The sequence below is a fragment of the Mycteria americana genome, chromosome 18, assembly GCF_035582795.1.
Source record: "Mycteria americana isolate JAX WOST 10 ecotype Jacksonville Zoo and Gardens chromosome 18, USCA_MyAme_1.0, whole genome shotgun sequence".
NCBI lineage: Eukaryota > Metazoa > Chordata > Aves > Ciconiiformes > Ciconiidae > Mycteria > Mycteria americana.
In genome coordinates, this window is record NC_134382.1 from 4049391 (window position 1) to 4066347 (window position 16957).

Here is a 16957-nt window from a genome sequence, read left to right on the forward strand (position 1 = left end):
GCTACAGTTAAGAGATAGGCTCTGCGTTAGAAAAAGGTTTTATTCTTGTATGTAATTATTGAAGATCATATTAAAGCAGAATTGGGGCCTTCATCCAGTTACGTGTCCATTTTCTCCGTTCAACTGCATCTTTAAATCAGAGCGTGTGCTGCAGAGAGCTGAAGGTCTATGAGGGGAGAAAGAATAAGGCATGGCCCAACACGGCAAGTGCTGACAGTGGTAGTGGATCCTACAAAACTGCATCAGTACAAGGAAAAATCACAACCCCTTTACACGTCGATCAAAGGAGCAGGGCGGGTAAGTACCTCTCCCGTGCTTCGAGAGACTTGTGCTCGATTATCCACCCCCATGACACCCGCTTTCTCGTCCCTACCCTACTCTCTAGCGGAAATAGTTGGGGCAGTCGTGCGCAGTCAGGTTCCAGGCTTTATCAAACGCCTCCACGACAGCTGGGAGCAGGGGACCCTCTTCACTGTAGTCAAGGTTCTGCTCTAGCTGCTCCAAGTTGGACATCCCAATGATCACTGCGTCTCCAAGAGAACCCTGGAAAGCGATAAGAGGAGTTGCTAATCCCAAAAGAAACCTAGTTCACCTCCCAAGCCATTGCAGGCCAAACTTTAAACGTTTCCTTCCAGTAGAGAACATCCAGTAACTCCTGGATGTTTAGACAACTGACACCAGGAAGTTCTGTTCACAAGGCCAGAACATCTCCAAGTCATGCCAACTCCTCAAAAGCTGCCAAATCCTACTTTATGGCGGACTAGGGGAATGTTCTGGGGAAATCCATTAATTTCCTAGTCTGATGAAAAGCAAAGTCATCTCCTCGCAGGGAAGCTGTCTGGGTGGGAAGCCAAGCCCCCAGTAACTGGCACTTAAAATCTTTCATTTCTGCTAGTCCATGGGGAAATGCAGAGCTGACTCACTCCTACAGCCTGGCAGGCAGAGTCCATACAGCAATATCCACTTTGGAACGCCACAAGCCCACGGGATATGCAGATTAAAAGATAACTGTTTGTATAGAGAGACTTCCCCGTTTGTGTGCTGCAACAGCTGCCCAATTCTGGTGGTGCTGCGCAGGCTGCTGGCTACAGCCGCGTCGAGCTCTTACCTGCAGCTTGGAGTGATTGTACAACCAACGCAAAGCAGCGGAGGTCAGGCTCGGTGCACTGGAACCATAAGCATCTTTCAGAGCTCTTTCTACAAGGGCAATTCCTTCAAAATTGTGCTTTTTCCAGTACCTGCAAGAAAAGAAATCACTCTTATTGCCCTTGGGACCTCTACTGAATGGTACATCTATATTTGAACTTGATTGGAAAGGCTTTCGGGAAGCCTCATACAACTCTTTGTAGCCTCTGAGGAATTCTGCAATCCCCCGCTGCAGGCTGGGAGGAAGCTGAGCCTAAAAACCACGCTGCAAAGCTCGGTCACAAGCCACAGCCCCAACTACATGTGCAGATGTAATCACTACACAAGCTTTGGTCAATTCTGCTTCCTCTCAGCTGATTATTAGTGTGGGGTTTTTATGTAGCTACTCCTGCCGCATCTCCCTGCTCATCTTATCAGCTCAAAACATACCTGTCCCTGTAGGCTTGAGCCCAGTCATTCCCAAAAAACCTTCCAGTGGGCTGGCGTGTGTCTTTGTCCTCATACTTGTACTTGCCGGTTAGTAGCCCTCCTGCAAAGGGTTAGCAGCACATTCAGCAATGGGCTGGCTCTTCTACAGCCCCCATTTCGCATGTTTTTGTCTCAAAGTCTTGTCCTTTCCCTCCCCGTACCTGCCAGCGGATTGTAGGCATAGAACCGCAGTCCGTAGTATCTCAGGCAAGGGAACAGCTCGGCTTCCACCTGGCGAGTAGTCGCGTTGTACATACCCTGCACAAAGATGAGGGAAACGAAGAACTTGAAACGCTAGCTCCTGACAGTGGTCATGAGCACCTGGAACAGCCTTTTCCCACCCCTTCCCTGAATACTCTTACCTCATCCAGAAGGGCGGCTTCAGGTCACACAAGGTTATTATCTGCTTAGGAACAGACTTTCTAAAGGATTGCAAGTAATGCAAAAACTTTGAAGTTCCACGTCAAGGGAGTCACTGACTCGAGCAACAAACGCATACTCAGCTTCTTCCAAGAAGTGATCTCACTCAGCTTTCTAATCACGCGTGTCCTGAAAGGACCTCCCAGACTAACTGGAGCACTTATCTGTGTTTATATCTGACACATTGGGGACTGGTCCAAGATTTGAGGCTCCCAGACCACTCCTTTCCCGCAGTGACTGACTGTCTCTGTAAGGACACAGAGAACCATCCGTATGCTGTTCTGATCTGAACCCTCATCTCAGCCTCCACAAAAGATTTGCTGGTCCACAGCAAGCCCCCATCCCTCACCTGGTACACAGTTGGCATCACCCAGTTGTTGTATTTGCAGATGGTGCAGATTTCTGCGACCTCCCACGCTGCGTAGTTCGATAGACCAAGTTCTTTAAACTTTCCCTGCAGCGGAATAAAAGGGTATTCAATTCCAGATTTTAAAAGCACATTTGTACCTAGACAGTGCAAGATGCATATGGTGAAAAGGACAGCTGCCAAATTTTATTCCAGAGTTCTTTCCTCATCCCTGTTCACCTCTTCTAGACAACTATGAATTATAAGACCTGACAAAAATATTTCCAATGTTCTGTTCATTTTGAATTCACACCTTCTAATTTAAATGGCACTATTAGATTAATGCAATTCAGGAATTCTTCTTCGCCCATTACCAGCACTAATCTTAACCCGGCTTAACCCAGCAGTTAACACGGCTGAAAGCAAAGTTCAGATGTTCTAACGTTTCCAAGAGCTTTTGAGAACAAAGTGCACCACATGAACGCGCGACAGAGCGTCAGTTGTTTGGCTTTGCCCTGGTCATCTGTGTCCCCTCTTCCTAGTGTTGCACAAACCCAGCGCTGCAGAAGGACACAACAAGCAGCCCTGGTTTAAAAAGGTGATGAGAGGGAATCGAGAGATGGTCCAGGCTTGGACTTCTCACTTTACTTCTTTGTGCAGCTCGTTGCAGGCACGCAGCGTCTCCTCCACCGGGGTCCCATGGTCAGGAGCATGGAGGTAGAAGAGCTCCACACTCGTCCTCTTCAGCCTCTCCAGGGACGTGTCCAACTGCGATCGCACACTCTCGGGCTTCAGCGTCTTCCCATCCCAGGGATTGGCCTTGGTGGCAACTTCCACTGGCAGAGAGAAAGAAAGAATGAGCAGGGATGTTTCTGCCTTCAGGAAGGGAATGGGGATAAGGGGCATCATGCAAGCATTGCTCAAGGTGCTTCAGGGAAGGCCCTTCTCCTCGGGAACCGTGTCTGTCGAGCAGGGGAGGCCTTTCTCCTTAGGGACTGCAGGTCTGCCCTAGAGAGGGAGGCCTTCTCCTCAGGGCCTGGGGGTCAGCACTAGCAGGGGAGTCCCCTCCCCTCAGGGATGGCATCAGCCTGGCAGAGGAGACCCTTCTCCTCAGGGAACAGGCCTGGGGGAATGCCTTTCTCCTCAGGGATGGTGTCAGCCTGGCAGAGCAGACCCTTCTCCTCAGGGAAAGGGCCTGGGGGAATGCCCTTCTCTCCAGGGATGGCGTCACCCTGGCAGGAAAGACCCTTCTCCTCAGAGAATGGGGCTGGGGGAATGCCCTTCTCCTCCGCCACGGAGTCAGCCTGGCAGAGCAGACCCTTCTCCTCAGGGAGCGGGCTCAGGAGAAGGCCCTTCTCTTCAGGGAGGGTGTCAGCCTGGCAGAGCAGACCCTCCTCCTCAGGAAACGGGCCTGGGGGAATGCCCTTCTCCTCAGGAATGGTGTCAGCCTGGCAGCGAAGACCCGTCTCCTCAGGGATGACCCCTCCCCTCAGAGACAGCCCCCCCCCCCAGCCCCACTGCGACCGGCCCCGGCCGTACCGGGCTCCGTGCCGCCAGCCAGCAGGGTGCCCAGGATGCGCTCGGACTCTCCGCCCGCGTACATGTAAGCGGTGTCGAGGAGGCGGTATCCGCGCCGCAGGAAGGCGCGGAGGAGCGCGGCGCTCGCCTCGGGCCCGGCGCGCCGCCCCACCTCCATGGCGCCCAGCACCACCCCGGGGCGCGCGCCCCCCGCCGCCATGTCTGCCGCCACCACTGCGCATGCGCGCCCGGCGCGGACCGCGGGGAAAGCGCCCGCCCCGCCCCGCCTGCCCGCCGGGGCGAGGTCCGGGCGCGCATGCGCCGGGGAGCGACGCCGGGTCTGTCCCCGAGCCCCTGCCTTTACCCGGCGGGCGGGAGCATCCGGCTCCCCAAAACCAGGCAGGTTTGCACAAAACCCAGCAAGTTTCCTAAAAATCGGGTTTGCAAAAAAGCCAGCAAGTTTCTAAAGAAGCAGCAGGTTTGCAAAAAGCCGGCAACTTCCCGAAAAAGCAGCGGATTTGGAAGAAAACCAGCAAGTTTCTGAAAAAGCAGCAGATTTGCAGGGGAAGCCCAGCAGGTTCCTGAAGAAGCAGTGGAGTTGCAAAGAAAAAAAACCAAGTTTCTGAGAAAGCAGTGGAGTTGCAAAGGAAAAAAAACCAAGTTTCTGAAAAAGCAGTGGAGTTGCAAAGGAAAAAAAACAAGTTTCTGAGAAAGCAGTGGAGTTGCAAAGAAAAATAAAGCCAATTTCCAAACCGCTTTCAGCAAAGGAAGGTAAGTCCCTGTTCTGCAAGGACGCGCCGGTGGGGTTTTATTTCTCCTTTGAGGCCGAATCCTGGCAGGCTGACGGCCTTCCCCATCGGGTCATCCCACCGGCCGCGAAATTAAGGCCAGTAAAGGTGTATTAGCCAGTAATGAGGTTTTTGTGATGCAGGCCAGCTTGGAGGAGCCCTGAGCGTGTTCCTAAGATAGATGTATTTTTCCCCAGGGTTAATTTCATTTTTTCCCATGTTACTGCTTTTTCCCCAGCGTTATCCCAACGGTTTCGCTGCCGGACACTAATAACCATCCCTCGGCCGAGCTGAGCACCGGAGGCCATGGATGCGCGGCGCTGGAGGGGTCTCCTGCCCGGGAATCTTTCCGACTGTCCCAACGGCTCCCGCTGGGTGATGGACGTGTTCAACGAGTGCGCCCAGGACAGCCGGGACATCGCCAGCGTCGTCCTGGGGCTGGTTTCCATCTTCTGCTTTGCGGCTGCCTCTTTTCCGTAAGTATCGCTCCCAAAGCCCAGCCGAGCCCTTCTCTTGGTACAACGCCGCTCTCTAAAAGTCAAATTTCAAGCTCAAGCTGCCTGAATTATTAAATCTACCCGGCAAAAGCAATCTGGGCTTGGAAAATTTGGGTTTAGCAGGAGGAGAGGGAGCAGGCGGTGCAGCCCCAAAGCCTTGTTTGTTATTGTATTATTATTGTTATGCTCAGCAGCTGTAATAACCCACGTAAGCCAACTGCAATGCAGTCATTGCAGGTCATACGTGCAGAAGAAACGTTTCCAGGAGCCCTGGGCTTCTCGGAAGTGCTGGGACAACTGTGGCAGATGGGGACGTGGGGGGTCACGCTCGCTCTCGGCGTATCATCAGATAATTTCGTAACCAGAGAGGCGGTTTCTGCAACTGATGCTTCTCCTTGCTGGTTTCTGCCCCGGCACGAGGGATGGATCACGAGGGCTTGAGCCCGGCGGGTTGCTGCGAGCACCCGGCACGTTGCAGGACTTCTCACGGGGGCCAGCTTGCAGGGGAGCACGTGGCTTTGCTAGGGGAAATCTCTGCTTTTCCTCTCCCTGCCCCCTGAGTGCTTTGGGCGGGTGGCAATTGCGAAATGACCCAGGTGGGAACAACAGGGAAACCTGGGGACGGTTCCCAGGTAGCGCCGAACCGGCCGGGAGTAACGGTTTGTGTCTCTGCCCGACTCCCTCTCTGCAGGCAGTTTTACCAAGCCTGCAAAACGGGCATCATGGACCAGGCGCTCTCCATATATTTCCTGCTGGGGTGGCTGGGCGGAGACCTCCTAAACCTCATCGGTTCCTTCCTGGCCGATCAGTTGCCGCTGCAGGTACCGACCGACTCGCTGGGGCCGGGTTGGCTCTCAAACACCCCAAACTCCAGGGAGGAGGGATGGGGTGCGTGCTGCTTAATCCAGCACCGGCAACCAGAGACTCAAAGGGCCCGGGGATGCTCCCTTCTCCCCCGGGGATGCTCCCTTCTCCCGGCCATCAGCTGGAAGCCCTTCTGCAGGTAGGACCAACCCGTCCTTCTCCCCGCAGGTTTACACGGCTGTTTACTACGTGCTCGCAGACCTGGTGATGCTCGCTCTCTACTGCTACTACAAAGTGAAGAACCGGGGCGGAGGGTGTGAGTTGGGGTTCTGGGCGCAGCGGGGCCGTGCGCTCCCCTTGGCACGTCTTTCGGGCTGGCTTCTCCTCGGCTGCGGAGCCAGGAGAGGAAGCAATCCCTGGGGGAGATGCATCGAGGCAGAGATGCTTTGCAGACATATTGATGCAGCTATTAGATGCCCCTTGTTGCTTCCTGGCTTTTTTCTTAGGTAATCTGAGCACCCATGAAAGCCACAGCTAGGAAATAGCTACCAGCCATGCCTGGGGCTTCTGCAGACCACCATGTGCGGTGTCCGGGTTGAAAATAAACTCCCTGTGAGTTGCATTAAGTATAGAAAGAAATTACTTACCTGCAGTTATGCGGTGGCTCCATCTTGGAGCTGGAAACCACAGCCAGATCTCTTGTCCCAGGCCAGCGCTTTAAGGGAAGGGCTGAAGTTTGCCGGCTGTTTTGGGGTCAGTACTCCTCTTGCAATTACTGGCAGCCTTGACACGATGGAAGAGTTCCTCCCTGTTCAGCTGGGGTAAAAAGGGAACGTGAACGGGGCTCTGCAGTTCTTGCAAGGCTCAAACAGCAAGAGAAAATCCTCTATTTAGCGTAGCAGCTTTCTGTGAACTACAAACAGGCATCCGTTTGGACCCTGAAAACTATTTAACTTATTAAAGCCATTTGAATTTATTAAACCAATTGGTAGACGGTCCATCAACGATATAGTTTTTTTTAGTGCTGGAGGGCTTGTTTACAGAACACGAGACAAGCCTTGCTGTCGAAGGTGGGCTTGGTCTGCGGGGATTTGAACGTGCACGTTGTGAGTTAAGACAGAGAGAAGCTCGTAGACAGGCGGGATGATTTTTAAGATCCCTACAGCAAAGAAACTCGGAGCGGTCTTGGTCTGCTGAGATAGCAGCAGTTTCCTCCCTGATAACTTACGAATTGCCCGTATCGCTGCGAGATAAAACGCCCGCGGCAGCCATTGCCCGAGTTACTTGGCGCTGGCTGCGCTGCCGCAGAGATAAGGGAGAGCTTGAAGGTCTCTTTACCCGCAGGGGGTCCTGGCACCCACCAAGGATGCTGGGCTGCACTGGGGGCTGATGGAGGAGCCCTCCCTAACCAGCCTCCGCTTGATTCCCCGCAGTCGCTGCTCCGGTCAACGCAGCCTTCGTCTTCCTTTCCCTGGGGACGGCGTCGACCCTCTCCTTCCTGGGCAGAGGCGCTGCCGTGGTGCAGGACCCAGTGACGTTTAAAGGGAGGTCTCTGCTGTCCGCTCGCATGGATGAGCTTGGGTCGAAGGTGAGCCGGTTCCTAAATCTGGGTGATGGAGGGAGAGAAGATAAGACTGTCCGGTGGGGTGGGCACGTCCCGCTGGACCAGCGTGATCCCGCTCAGTGCTCAGCGGGGCGAGGGGTAGATGGGGAGATCAAAGGCTGGGTTTTAGCCCTGCTGTCGCCTCGCAGGGGGCCGTGGCGTGGGTGGTAAGCGCATCTCTGAAAACACAGGGGCTGCTCGCGGCCCCCCCCTTGCCTTGCAGCCTTTCACCAGGAGCGAGATCATTGGTTTCACCATCGGCTCCATCTCCTCCGTGCTGTACCTCTGCTCCCGAGTCCCCCAGATCTACACTAACGTAAGCGTGCGAGCAGGGGAGGACGGCAGCCCGGTCCTGGGGACCCCTGGGGTCCTGAGACTTCAATTTGAAGAGAGGCGGTGGGATCATCTTTCTCCTCTTTGCACAGAGGTCCCAGGTCCCCGTCTCTGATCATTTCATAAGGGACTATTTTTCTGTATTTCTGCTCCGAAACCAGATTAATTTTTCTCCCCTCCCTTTAACATACCAATATTTGAGGGTGGGGCTTTCATTTTGTCTTTATTTACAAGCAAAAGGGGAACTAAAGGGCTCTTGGCGTTGTCACCACCTTTTTTCTTCTCTTTTTTGGGGGGGGAGGGTGATTAATACTACTTGCTGTGAGATTTTGGAGAGCTACACCCAAGCTCCTCTCTCTGGCCCCTCCTCTTCCAGTACAAGAGGAAATCCACCATCGGGGTCTCCTACTCCCTCTTTGCCCTGGTGATGCTGGGGAACTTGCTCTACGGCCTCAGCGTCCTCCTGAAGAACCCCGAGCCGGGGCAAGGCGAAGGCGACTACGTCCTGCACCACCTCCCCTGGCTGGTGGGCAGCCTGGGCGTCCTTTCCCTCGACGTGGTTGTATCCTTTCCTCACCAATGCATCCCACCGGGATCGCATCCCGCCGGCAAGGCTTTGCAGGGAGCGATCCCGTCTCGGGACAGGCCGGGTTAGGCAGGAGCGGGTGGGTTGATGCTACTCAGCGGTCGCTTTTGAGCTGTGCTTGCTCACTCACGTGCCGGTGAGTAATTCATGGTGTTGCAACAGCTGAATGCTTCAGACCCTTGTTTGCATTAGGCTCGTTGTCCTGTTTCCGCCTCCCCGGCACAAACAGCCTTTTTTCGGGTGGTGAGACCCAACACGTCACGTAGATCCACCCTTGCTTGCGTGAAGAGCCTTAACCTCTTCTCAGATCTCCTTCCAGTTCCTTGCTTATCGGAGAGGAAGACCCGGCACTCGCGAAGAGAGGGATGCTCTTCTCGGCGAGCAGCGTGACAGCTTGGAGAGCTGACGAGGGGACTTGCCCTGGAGCGAGAACAGGATGATGCAGACGAGAAAGCTGGCCCTAAAGCTGGCCAAACCGGCCCCTCCATCCTGGTGGCTCGTGGGAGAAGAGGACTTGAGCCAGCGGGTGCCATGTTGTGCTGCTGAGACGCTAAGCCCAGCCAGGCAGCAGAGGATGCTGCTGAGAGCCCTCCTGCCTCTTTGATACCAATGATGCTATCGGGATAAACAGGGAATCGCTTGATACCTCAGAAGGTCGCTCTTCTCTGCTCTTAGGCCCCACAGCTGAGCCCGGTCGCTTCTGCTTTACCTGCTGTCTCCCAAGGGTGAGCTGGAGCTTCCTCGGTACTGGCAAACGTGGGAAGAGCCTGCGGGAGGGGACAGAGGTGATCGACCTGCCACGAACACGAGCACCACCTACCTCTGTGGGCCTCGCGTCTCCACCGCTGAGCTCTTTCTGGAAGATTCGGCACTGCCTGGAACCAGCTCAGAAGGAGAAAGGGAAGGAGCAGCGTAACCAAAGTGTTTCGGTTCACACAGACCTATTTTAATTAGCACTATATAAACAAGTCCTTGCCCCACGTGCCTCCTTTGGTTTTATTTTGCCGGTTCATCTGGCAGCTCCTGCCTCTCTCTTAATGTGTCTCGTAGTTCCCATTTCTCTGACTTCTCATTTTTTTTTTGCCTCGCCCACGGTTTAATGGCATGGGCTTCCCGGGGAAGCTGCTCCATCGCTTTCTGGTTAGCTGCAGAGGCAGTTACCCAGGCAGAAGACGCCGCCTCTCTGCTCGGTCTGGTTTTTGGTCCTGCCTTCTCTTGTTGATGAATTTATCCCCAGCACTGATGCATTCATCCCCCCCCGGGGGCCCTGCACACCAGCACGGCGGCTCCTTGACCACAGAAGGACAAGAAAAAGCCGTGTCCCCGGCAGGAGAGCAGCTTTCGGGCGGGCAGGGGAGAGCAGAGCGGGGGCATAGCCACGAGACGGCTGCCTCAGCCCGGCGCCGCAGGCTCCCTGCCCTGTGCTGAGCTGTTTCTGCTGGGGAGGAGCAGCTCAATCTCGCTGGGCCAGCAGGAGGAAAATCAACCAAAGCTTGTAGGCCCTTCAAGGAAAGCTAACGCAACTTGTCCGTTTAAAAACCAGAACTTTCCCTTTCCTGCAGTCACTGTTAGCTCTTCTTTTTTGCTCCCCTTTTCTCCCTCTCCAGCGCTTCGCTGCTGCCCACCCACGCAGCACCCCGCTCCGTGCCCCTTTTGGCTTTAGCTGTGCTATCATTAATTTACAGTTCCTCCGCCAGTCCCACGACATTTGTCCTTCCCGAGGAAGCCAAGCCACAGCTCCTCTGATCGCACAGCTCAGCCTGGATCGTACGTGAAACAGGAGTCGGATTGCCCCGTGCCCGTCAAACTGCAACGGCAGATTAATGAAAACACAAGCTGTGCCAGTATTTGGAGCTGACCCGTTTGTTTTTGGAAAGAAAAAATATTTTTCAGACTCCTTGAGCCCCTCAGACAAAGCTGCTGGGCTTTTCACTCCATTAATTCACAGTCCCTTCCCCTGCAGGCTCGTGGGCGATGGGGCTGCTTGCCTCTTCCCCGTCCTCGAGCCAGCAGGGATTTCCTCTGCTGTCTTTCCCTAGGAATTGCCGAAAAACAATTCATATCCAGTACTGGTGCAAACCACGAGCGGATTCCTAGCGAGACAGAAAGCACAGCTTCGTTAAACCTCAATACCTGTTTATTATAGATAAAGACCCTTGGGCTTGGTTTTCTTAAAGCAGTGTTTTGTAACCTCCGCTCGCATTTGCTAGCTCAGCCCTGAAGTGCTGGGGAAGGCACGGTTGGTTTCCCGAGAGCTGGATTTACTAAGCTGACCTACGCAGGGGGATAGGATGGGATTTGGCACACCTACCTTGCGGAAACGAAGTTCACGACACTAGATAATTGCCACGTACCAGCTAGCCGAGAGCTTTCCTTAAAGCCAGAAAAACAACCTCTAATATAAGGAGGTAAAAAAAAAAAAAATATATATATGTTTACGTGCCAGCAGCCATCTAGGCGGCGGCGGATGGAAATCCGTGTGTCGCAGAGGCTCTCGCGGAGGTTATCACCCCTCTGAGGCTGTAACGCAGCCCCGTCCCCAGAAGCAATTCAAGGTTTTGCAATTCAAGGTTTTTCTGCAATTCAAGGTTTTGCGGAGGCGAGCGTTAAACCAGAAACGGCACGGACCAGAAACGGCTCGTCCCAGAGCGAGCACGTACCGCGGTGGTAGGCTGGGGCAGCCAAGCCAAAGCTGGAGGTTTGTACCCAAACCAGCAGGTTACGCCGCTTTGAGGAGAGGAGCGAACTGCTGCTGTAGTTCACCTACCCTGCAGCTCGTACCTCTACGACGGCTCTGCGCTAAGGGTATATCCCTGCACACAAGCAATCAGGGTGCCTCTCTATACCCCAAGCCTATACATTAAGTTTATCTGAGATGGGACACCTCCATTTTTGGCTCATTTGCAGAGGTGGCTTCGGAGAAGGAAAACAAACCCCCTGAAAACTTCAGCACGCGACAATTGGGAACAGGCGAGAGGAACCACGAGCCTCCCCCCCTCCTGGGCTAACACGCTATTTCCAAGCTTCGAGAGTTCAGGCAGACTTATCTCCAACTTCAAAAAAAAGTTCTTCCTAGGACAACAAAATCTGGACGCGTTCCCCTTGGGGATCCCAGCTTTGAGGCAAGCTCGCCTGTGCCTTTCCCCAGCCTGCGTCCCGTACGAGCTGCGTTACGGACCGGAGGCCCCGGGTCAATACACCGGCACGGGACTGTAATCACCTGCAGATGTCTGGATGTGAAATAGGCCACATTAGAAAAGCAAAATTAGAGTGCGTTAATCAATATTAATGCCACCAGTCTCGATTTGCATAGGTTCACCCGAAGGCTAATTCCAACGGCCACGTGCAGGAAGAGCCCAGCAGGTATTCGCTTTCTCAATTTCACCAGGATTAAGAGTTTGTTGTAAGCAAAGCACGTCAAAGTAGGCAGCAGACCCGAAGCCGTGCACGGTCCCTCTGACCACCAAGGGCTGGAAGAGGGGGAAAGCCTGGATGAGGTTCACAAATCACATAGGGACCAAGCGGAGGAGGAGTTTTTGGGTGAGCATCGATGGTTGGAACCATCCCCCTCACCCTGCCAGGTGAACTGGAACTCCTCTCCCCTGCCCACCGGAGTGTTTCAATGTCAGCTTCCCCCCCCCCCCCCGACTATTTTTAACACACCCAGTAAAGCTGGACCGATCCTTCTCCTCTAAATACAGCTGTTCTGTGTTTGCTGGATGCCTGAAGCATCAATCCCAGGGCGCAGCGGGAGATCACATCCCGGCACCAGCATCGTGGAAGTACAGCGGGCAAAGGAGTACCACAGCTGCGTTAACGCTCCACCTGTGAAGAGCAGCCGTACAGCACACCCTCTCTAAAACAAGCTTCAGCTGATGTGGATGCAAGAGGAGGGAAAAAAAAAAAAAAAGGGAAAAAAAAGCACTTTCTTGTTTTCTGTTTCGGAATACCGCTGTGCTCGGTGTTTGCCTTTGTTCTCCAGTACCCGTCTACCTACCTACAGCCGGAGCGACTGCTTCCAGGTGCTACGAAGGAAAGGGTTTGCAGCACAAACCCCAAGTAACCCTGGAGGAAGGAAAGAGAAATAAGGAGGACACCAACCACACACACTGCTTCCTGGGATTTTTTTTTTTATTATTTTTTTTTGTTTTAGTCTTTTTTTTCTTTTTTTCTTTAGTATGGAGGCTCAAGTATCAGATGTAGATTCAATTTAAGCTTTACAAAAAAAACAAAATCAAAACAAAAACCCCTTTTGCATTCCATAAAAATTGACAGAAAAGCGCCTTGGAACCAGGCTATAGAAGAGCAGAACTTTCAGCAGGTCTCCTAATCAACGTCTCCTTGCAAATCTGGTTTAGTCAGTATAGTACAACACTGAGGAACACCCTCTCTTCCCTCCCTCCCACCAGCCATCCCCTGTGCCCAGCCCCCAAACATACGTGGAATAGGTTTTTTTTTTTTTTTCCAGTTCTTCCTTTCACACACCACAGTATTTAATAAATTTTTGTTTTACATTTTTTACACCAATGTAACAAAAGGCAGGAGGGGGTGGGAAGGAAAAGACAAACAATGATCCGTGTTTATGCATATAAATGGGGGAGGGTGGAAGAGAGGGGGGAAAAAAAATACATGGACTTCTACAGAAACGTAGCCTAAGGTCTCAATAGTAAAATGTGGTGCAAAGTAGGCCTCAGAGACTGAAAAAGTTTGTACAGCTTTATTCATGGGGAGAAGATGGCGTTGCATGGATAGTATTGGATGCAAATTGTGATGTGACGTAACAGAAAAGGGCAAGGGGGGGATGAGTTTTCTAAGAAAGGAATCTAACGAGTGCATGGCATGTCTTGTTAGCATGAAGAGTATTTTAACTTTGCTGCTTTCTCTTCAAAGCCTCCACCAGGTCGTTTTTAAGAGCTTCTTGTTTTGATTTGTCTGCAAAAGTCTGCACAGACCTGTGGGGAAGAAGGAAACGCAAGTCAGAGGCGATGCATTTGAGAGAAGGCGTTTTTAACAGCTCTTCTGGCATGTGAGTCAATAGGAAGGAGAAGCACCTCAACCCAGGCTTAGAGGAAACAAAACTCAGCTTGCCTGTTTTAATACGGAAAGCAGAAGGCAAAGTGAACGCTTCAGTGAGTATATCCAAGGAAAATTCACTCTAGCAAGGATGGCACCAAAAGACACGCTTCCCCAGAAGCTCCGCTCAGCCTCCAGTTGCTGGAGGGAGATTCCCAATTTTTTACGTTACAGATTGGAAAAACCCCAGTGTACCACCAGCGAAGGGTGTTAGCGCTCTCGCTCTCCACGTGACCGTGACGGGAAGGCAGAGAAGATCCAGCCTCTACCCACGAACAGGAAAAGGGCCGGGCCGGGGGAGCTCCTGAACCTTTTTGCAGACTGTTCACCCAGGGTCGAGCAGCCACGCCAAAACTTCCCTCCAGCGTATTCACCAGTGGGAAAAGCGGCCAGAGTTTCTGTTCTCGAATTTGCTTTTCCAGTTTGTACCTTACCTAGAGTAATTAGCGAATCAAAGCAGCCAAAGAAGAACAGAGATACTGTCAGCGAGCTTATTGCAGGGGTTGCCTTTTGCTAAAAGTCTGGTTATAGGAAAAAAAGCTACATCTTTTCTCATCTTGTCTCACTGCCCTCTAAGACAGCTGCGGAGGAACCTCCATTTGCAATGGTACAATAAGAGATTTCCAATTTTTAAAAAAATCCTCTTAAGTATGATCATTGATAGAATAATACTACTAGACTTTTCAGGAGCTGCCACCACAGAGAATGGTTAGGATCCAGTCTGGTAGGATTTCTCCCCACATAAACCTTATTTCACAGCCTTTTCAGTACTCAAAGCTACCTCATTTTGCCTGGATGCTGTCTCCTGTAAACAAGACCGCTCTTTGTGTCAGTTATTTTCCTAACATTTTTATAACACTATTTCCATTCTCTTGTCTCTGGAGACTTTAATATATACATTTTATATTTGCATTTGTCACAGGCTAAAGAAGTGGTTCTCGGCCATTATCAACAAACAGTGCATTTTCCCCTTCGTCAGCTTAACGTGTTTAAGACAACATCTGTAACTCATTATGAATTGGAGTGGAAGGTTAAACTGGCTCAGGGTTAGTCACTGCCGTGCGTCCTAGACATTCAAAGCTCCAGAGCAAATGAGAGCGTATGAACAAAGCCCTTTAGAGGCTGTGCAGAGCACAAGCAAGTGGAGGCTAGAAATGTTTCAGTAGAGCTTGAGCAGGACTGGATGTCAAGCTCCAAGGAAATTCAAGGTACACCAGGCAAACAGGGGATGTGCGTGTGGGGTGAGCTCACATTTACTCAGAAGTCACGGGAAGTACCAGTCATTTTCTTTCAAAATTGCGAGACTTCCAAGATTTCATTCCTTTCTGCAGGGAGGACGCTAAGATTACAGGGAGTTTCTTCACTGAATTGGTGTACCACAGCTGTAAAAAACTGGTGGTGCACAAGGGGCAGAGTCCCAGGGCTTCTGGATCGAATCAGTCCAAGCTAACACCACTTGGGGTAGGTGACCACGTGCTCCTTTCTTGCTCCCAAGCTAGAGTGCAAAGTGGTAAATCCTGCCACATTTCAGAGCGTGATATTTCAAATGGGAGGAAGGGGTGGAGCAACATTTAAAATAAAAATCACAGCATTTAGTTGGCCGTATTAAGAAATAACCCTTGGGTGAAACACGGATCAAATGTCGTTCATCAGTCTGCGGGAGTTAGGGGTTAGTTCTGGTCTCAGTTATCATGCAGAGGTCTTGGCTGGTTTAGTGCTGGTTGTCACACCTCACAGGCAGGGGGTACCTGGATTGGTTTAGTTATCAGGCTGGATGTAGATCTGGCGCTGGGTCAACACTTGAGAAAGCTCCCTCTGCAACTGCTTATACTTTTGGTTGTCGGGGATAGCATCAATAGATCTACAGAGAGCAGTTTAGAAACGAGGGAAGTAAACAGGGAAAAGAACAGTCAGAAGAACTCAGTAACACAGAGCTGGTATTCTGGAAACCACCAGGAGCACACTCAGGAAGAATAAGTGTAAATACATAGGTTAGAAGAAACAGGAAAAAGCCTAGAGGAAAAGCCAAAGCCAGATGCTCTGTATGTTACCAGTTCTGAGCAGATCATCTCACCGATGCACAAAGTACCATGACTCAAACTGAGCAATGGGGAGACATAGGAAATAGATTCAATTACAAAAGCTTAAGGCAATGTTCACAAGGAAAAAGACTGTATTACATATTTCCTTTTAATGTTAATAAATGCTTCCTGGATAAACCCCTGCACACCACAAATGAAAATAGAGGCCTGTTATGAAAGCTGGGGTTTGGAAAAAAAAAAAGAAACCCAGAACAGCTGCTCTCTCAGATACTGTCCATTCCCTCTGCCCATGCTGTTAAGAGGGCAGCACAAATATTTAATTAGCACCACTACTCTATCTTCTTTCACATGTCAGCATGTGAGGGAACAGCAGTCTACTTATTTGTGCCATTTGTTTGTTCTACATTATCACACTGTGCTAGGAGGTCTATCTGCAGTTTAAAATGAAATTATTTGGCATCACAGTTCTGTACTTTCCTCTACAAGCATGAGAACTACCAGCTTGGGATTTCTTTGTAAAATTCCTGACCAGAAATGAGCAGGAGTTGAAAAGTATAGTACAGTTTCCCTATGGAAAGGCACAGGGAGTTTATTCACTTAATCTGTTCTAGTACACCGTATTTTGACCAGCGGTGTTGAGAGAAAGACAGAATTTAAAACAAAGTCTAAATACCGCAAACCATTAATGTCATGACTTAATTCTGGGACCAACTGACTGTTTTTAAGAACAGTAGAAAGAGAAGTCAGAATTTAAGTACCACTTTCAGGACTGTGAAGAATAAAACTCCTAATTAAAAATAATTCTGAAATACAAGTGTTGCTAATTGGGCTATTTTCTTCCTGGTGAGGGAACAAGGGATTAAAACATGGCTTCAAATTTCTATAGTTACAAAGCAGAAGCATTCCCTAACCTCCACACAACAAATAATGTTTCCACAGCACAGTGAGGTGAACGATTAGGGACATGAAAAGACTTGTTGTAGGAAAAGGGGAGTTCCAGCAAACAAAAGCAGATCAGTGCTGGGCTGGGGACTGTACCACAGGCACTGCAGCGGAATGCAGGGAAGCGAAGGGGGTCCAATAGTCAGCTGGAGAGCCCCTTACCTCAGCCCATTAACGATGTCCTTTGTTTTTCCAAAATAAATCTCATTCAGTGTACTTCTGATTTTGTTTTCCATGTCCTAGAAAAAAAGAAAGAAACCAGATCTTTAGTCATGTCGGCTGTTTTCAGGAATGGTGCACTTGCACTCTTCTGTGCATCTTATGTGTTCATCTTGATGTACAACACTGGCCACAGCACGGTTCAACCCGGTGTACTCCTACTATTTGAATT

The 16957-nt window shown here is 51.1% G+C and overlaps 3 protein-coding genes across 5 annotated transcripts in view; 1 reads left to right on the top strand and 2 right to left on the bottom strand.

Moving 5' to 3' along the window:
- Positions 1-22: 22 nt before the first annotated feature.
- AKR7A2 (aldo-keto reductase family 7 member A2) lies at positions 23-4143 on the bottom strand. Of its 2 annotated transcripts, XM_075520774.1 has the most exons (8): positions 3920-4143; positions 3029-3216; positions 2384-2488; positions 1776-1872; positions 1576-1675; positions 1109-1238; positions 374-543; positions 23-237 (listed from the first exon to the last, which is right to left on the bottom strand). In XM_075520774.1, the coding sequence occupies exons 1-7, from the start codon at positions 4116-4118 to the stop codon at positions 382-384; spliced, it is 981 nt and encodes a 326-aa protein (XP_075376889.1). In that variant the 5' UTR covers positions 4119-4143; the 3' UTR covers positions 23-237; positions 374-381. The 2 variants fall into 2 exon arrangements, with proteins under 2 accessions (XP_075376889.1, XP_075376888.1); XM_075520773.1 differs by having other exon boundaries at positions 23-543.
- A 57-nt stretch (positions 4144-4200) lies between these two features.
- On the top strand, positions 4201-9485 carry SLC66A1 (solute carrier family 66 member 1). The gene is made up of 9 exons (XM_075520806.1): positions 4201-4516; positions 4560-4669; positions 4925-5162; positions 5875-6004; positions 6216-6303; positions 7421-7575; positions 7814-7906; positions 8300-8485; positions 8817-9485. Exons 3-9 carry the CDS (start codon positions 4993-4995, stop codon positions 8913-8915), a joined length of 921 nt encoding a protein of 306 aa, XP_075376921.1. The 5' UTR covers positions 4201-4516; positions 4560-4669; positions 4925-4992; the 3' UTR covers positions 8916-9485.
- A 3726-nt stretch (positions 9486-13211) lies between these two features.
- The window catches only part of CAPZB (capping actin protein of muscle Z-line subunit beta), a 61159-nt gene continuing 57413 nt past the window's right edge, over positions 13212-16957 (bottom strand). The window contains exons 8-10 of one of the 2 annotated variants that reach the window (XM_075520870.1): positions 16729-16805; positions 15331-15443; positions 13212-13461 (exon numbers count right to left, since the gene is read on the bottom strand). In XM_075520870.1, coding sequence (XP_075376985.1) covers positions 15341-15443; positions 16729-16805 — 180 coding nt within the window. In that variant the 3' untranslated portion in view covers positions 13212-13461; positions 15331-15340. The remainder of the gene's footprint in view (positions 13462-15330; positions 15444-16728; positions 16806-16957) is intronic. The other variant, XM_075520871.1, reaches the window with a different exon arrangement.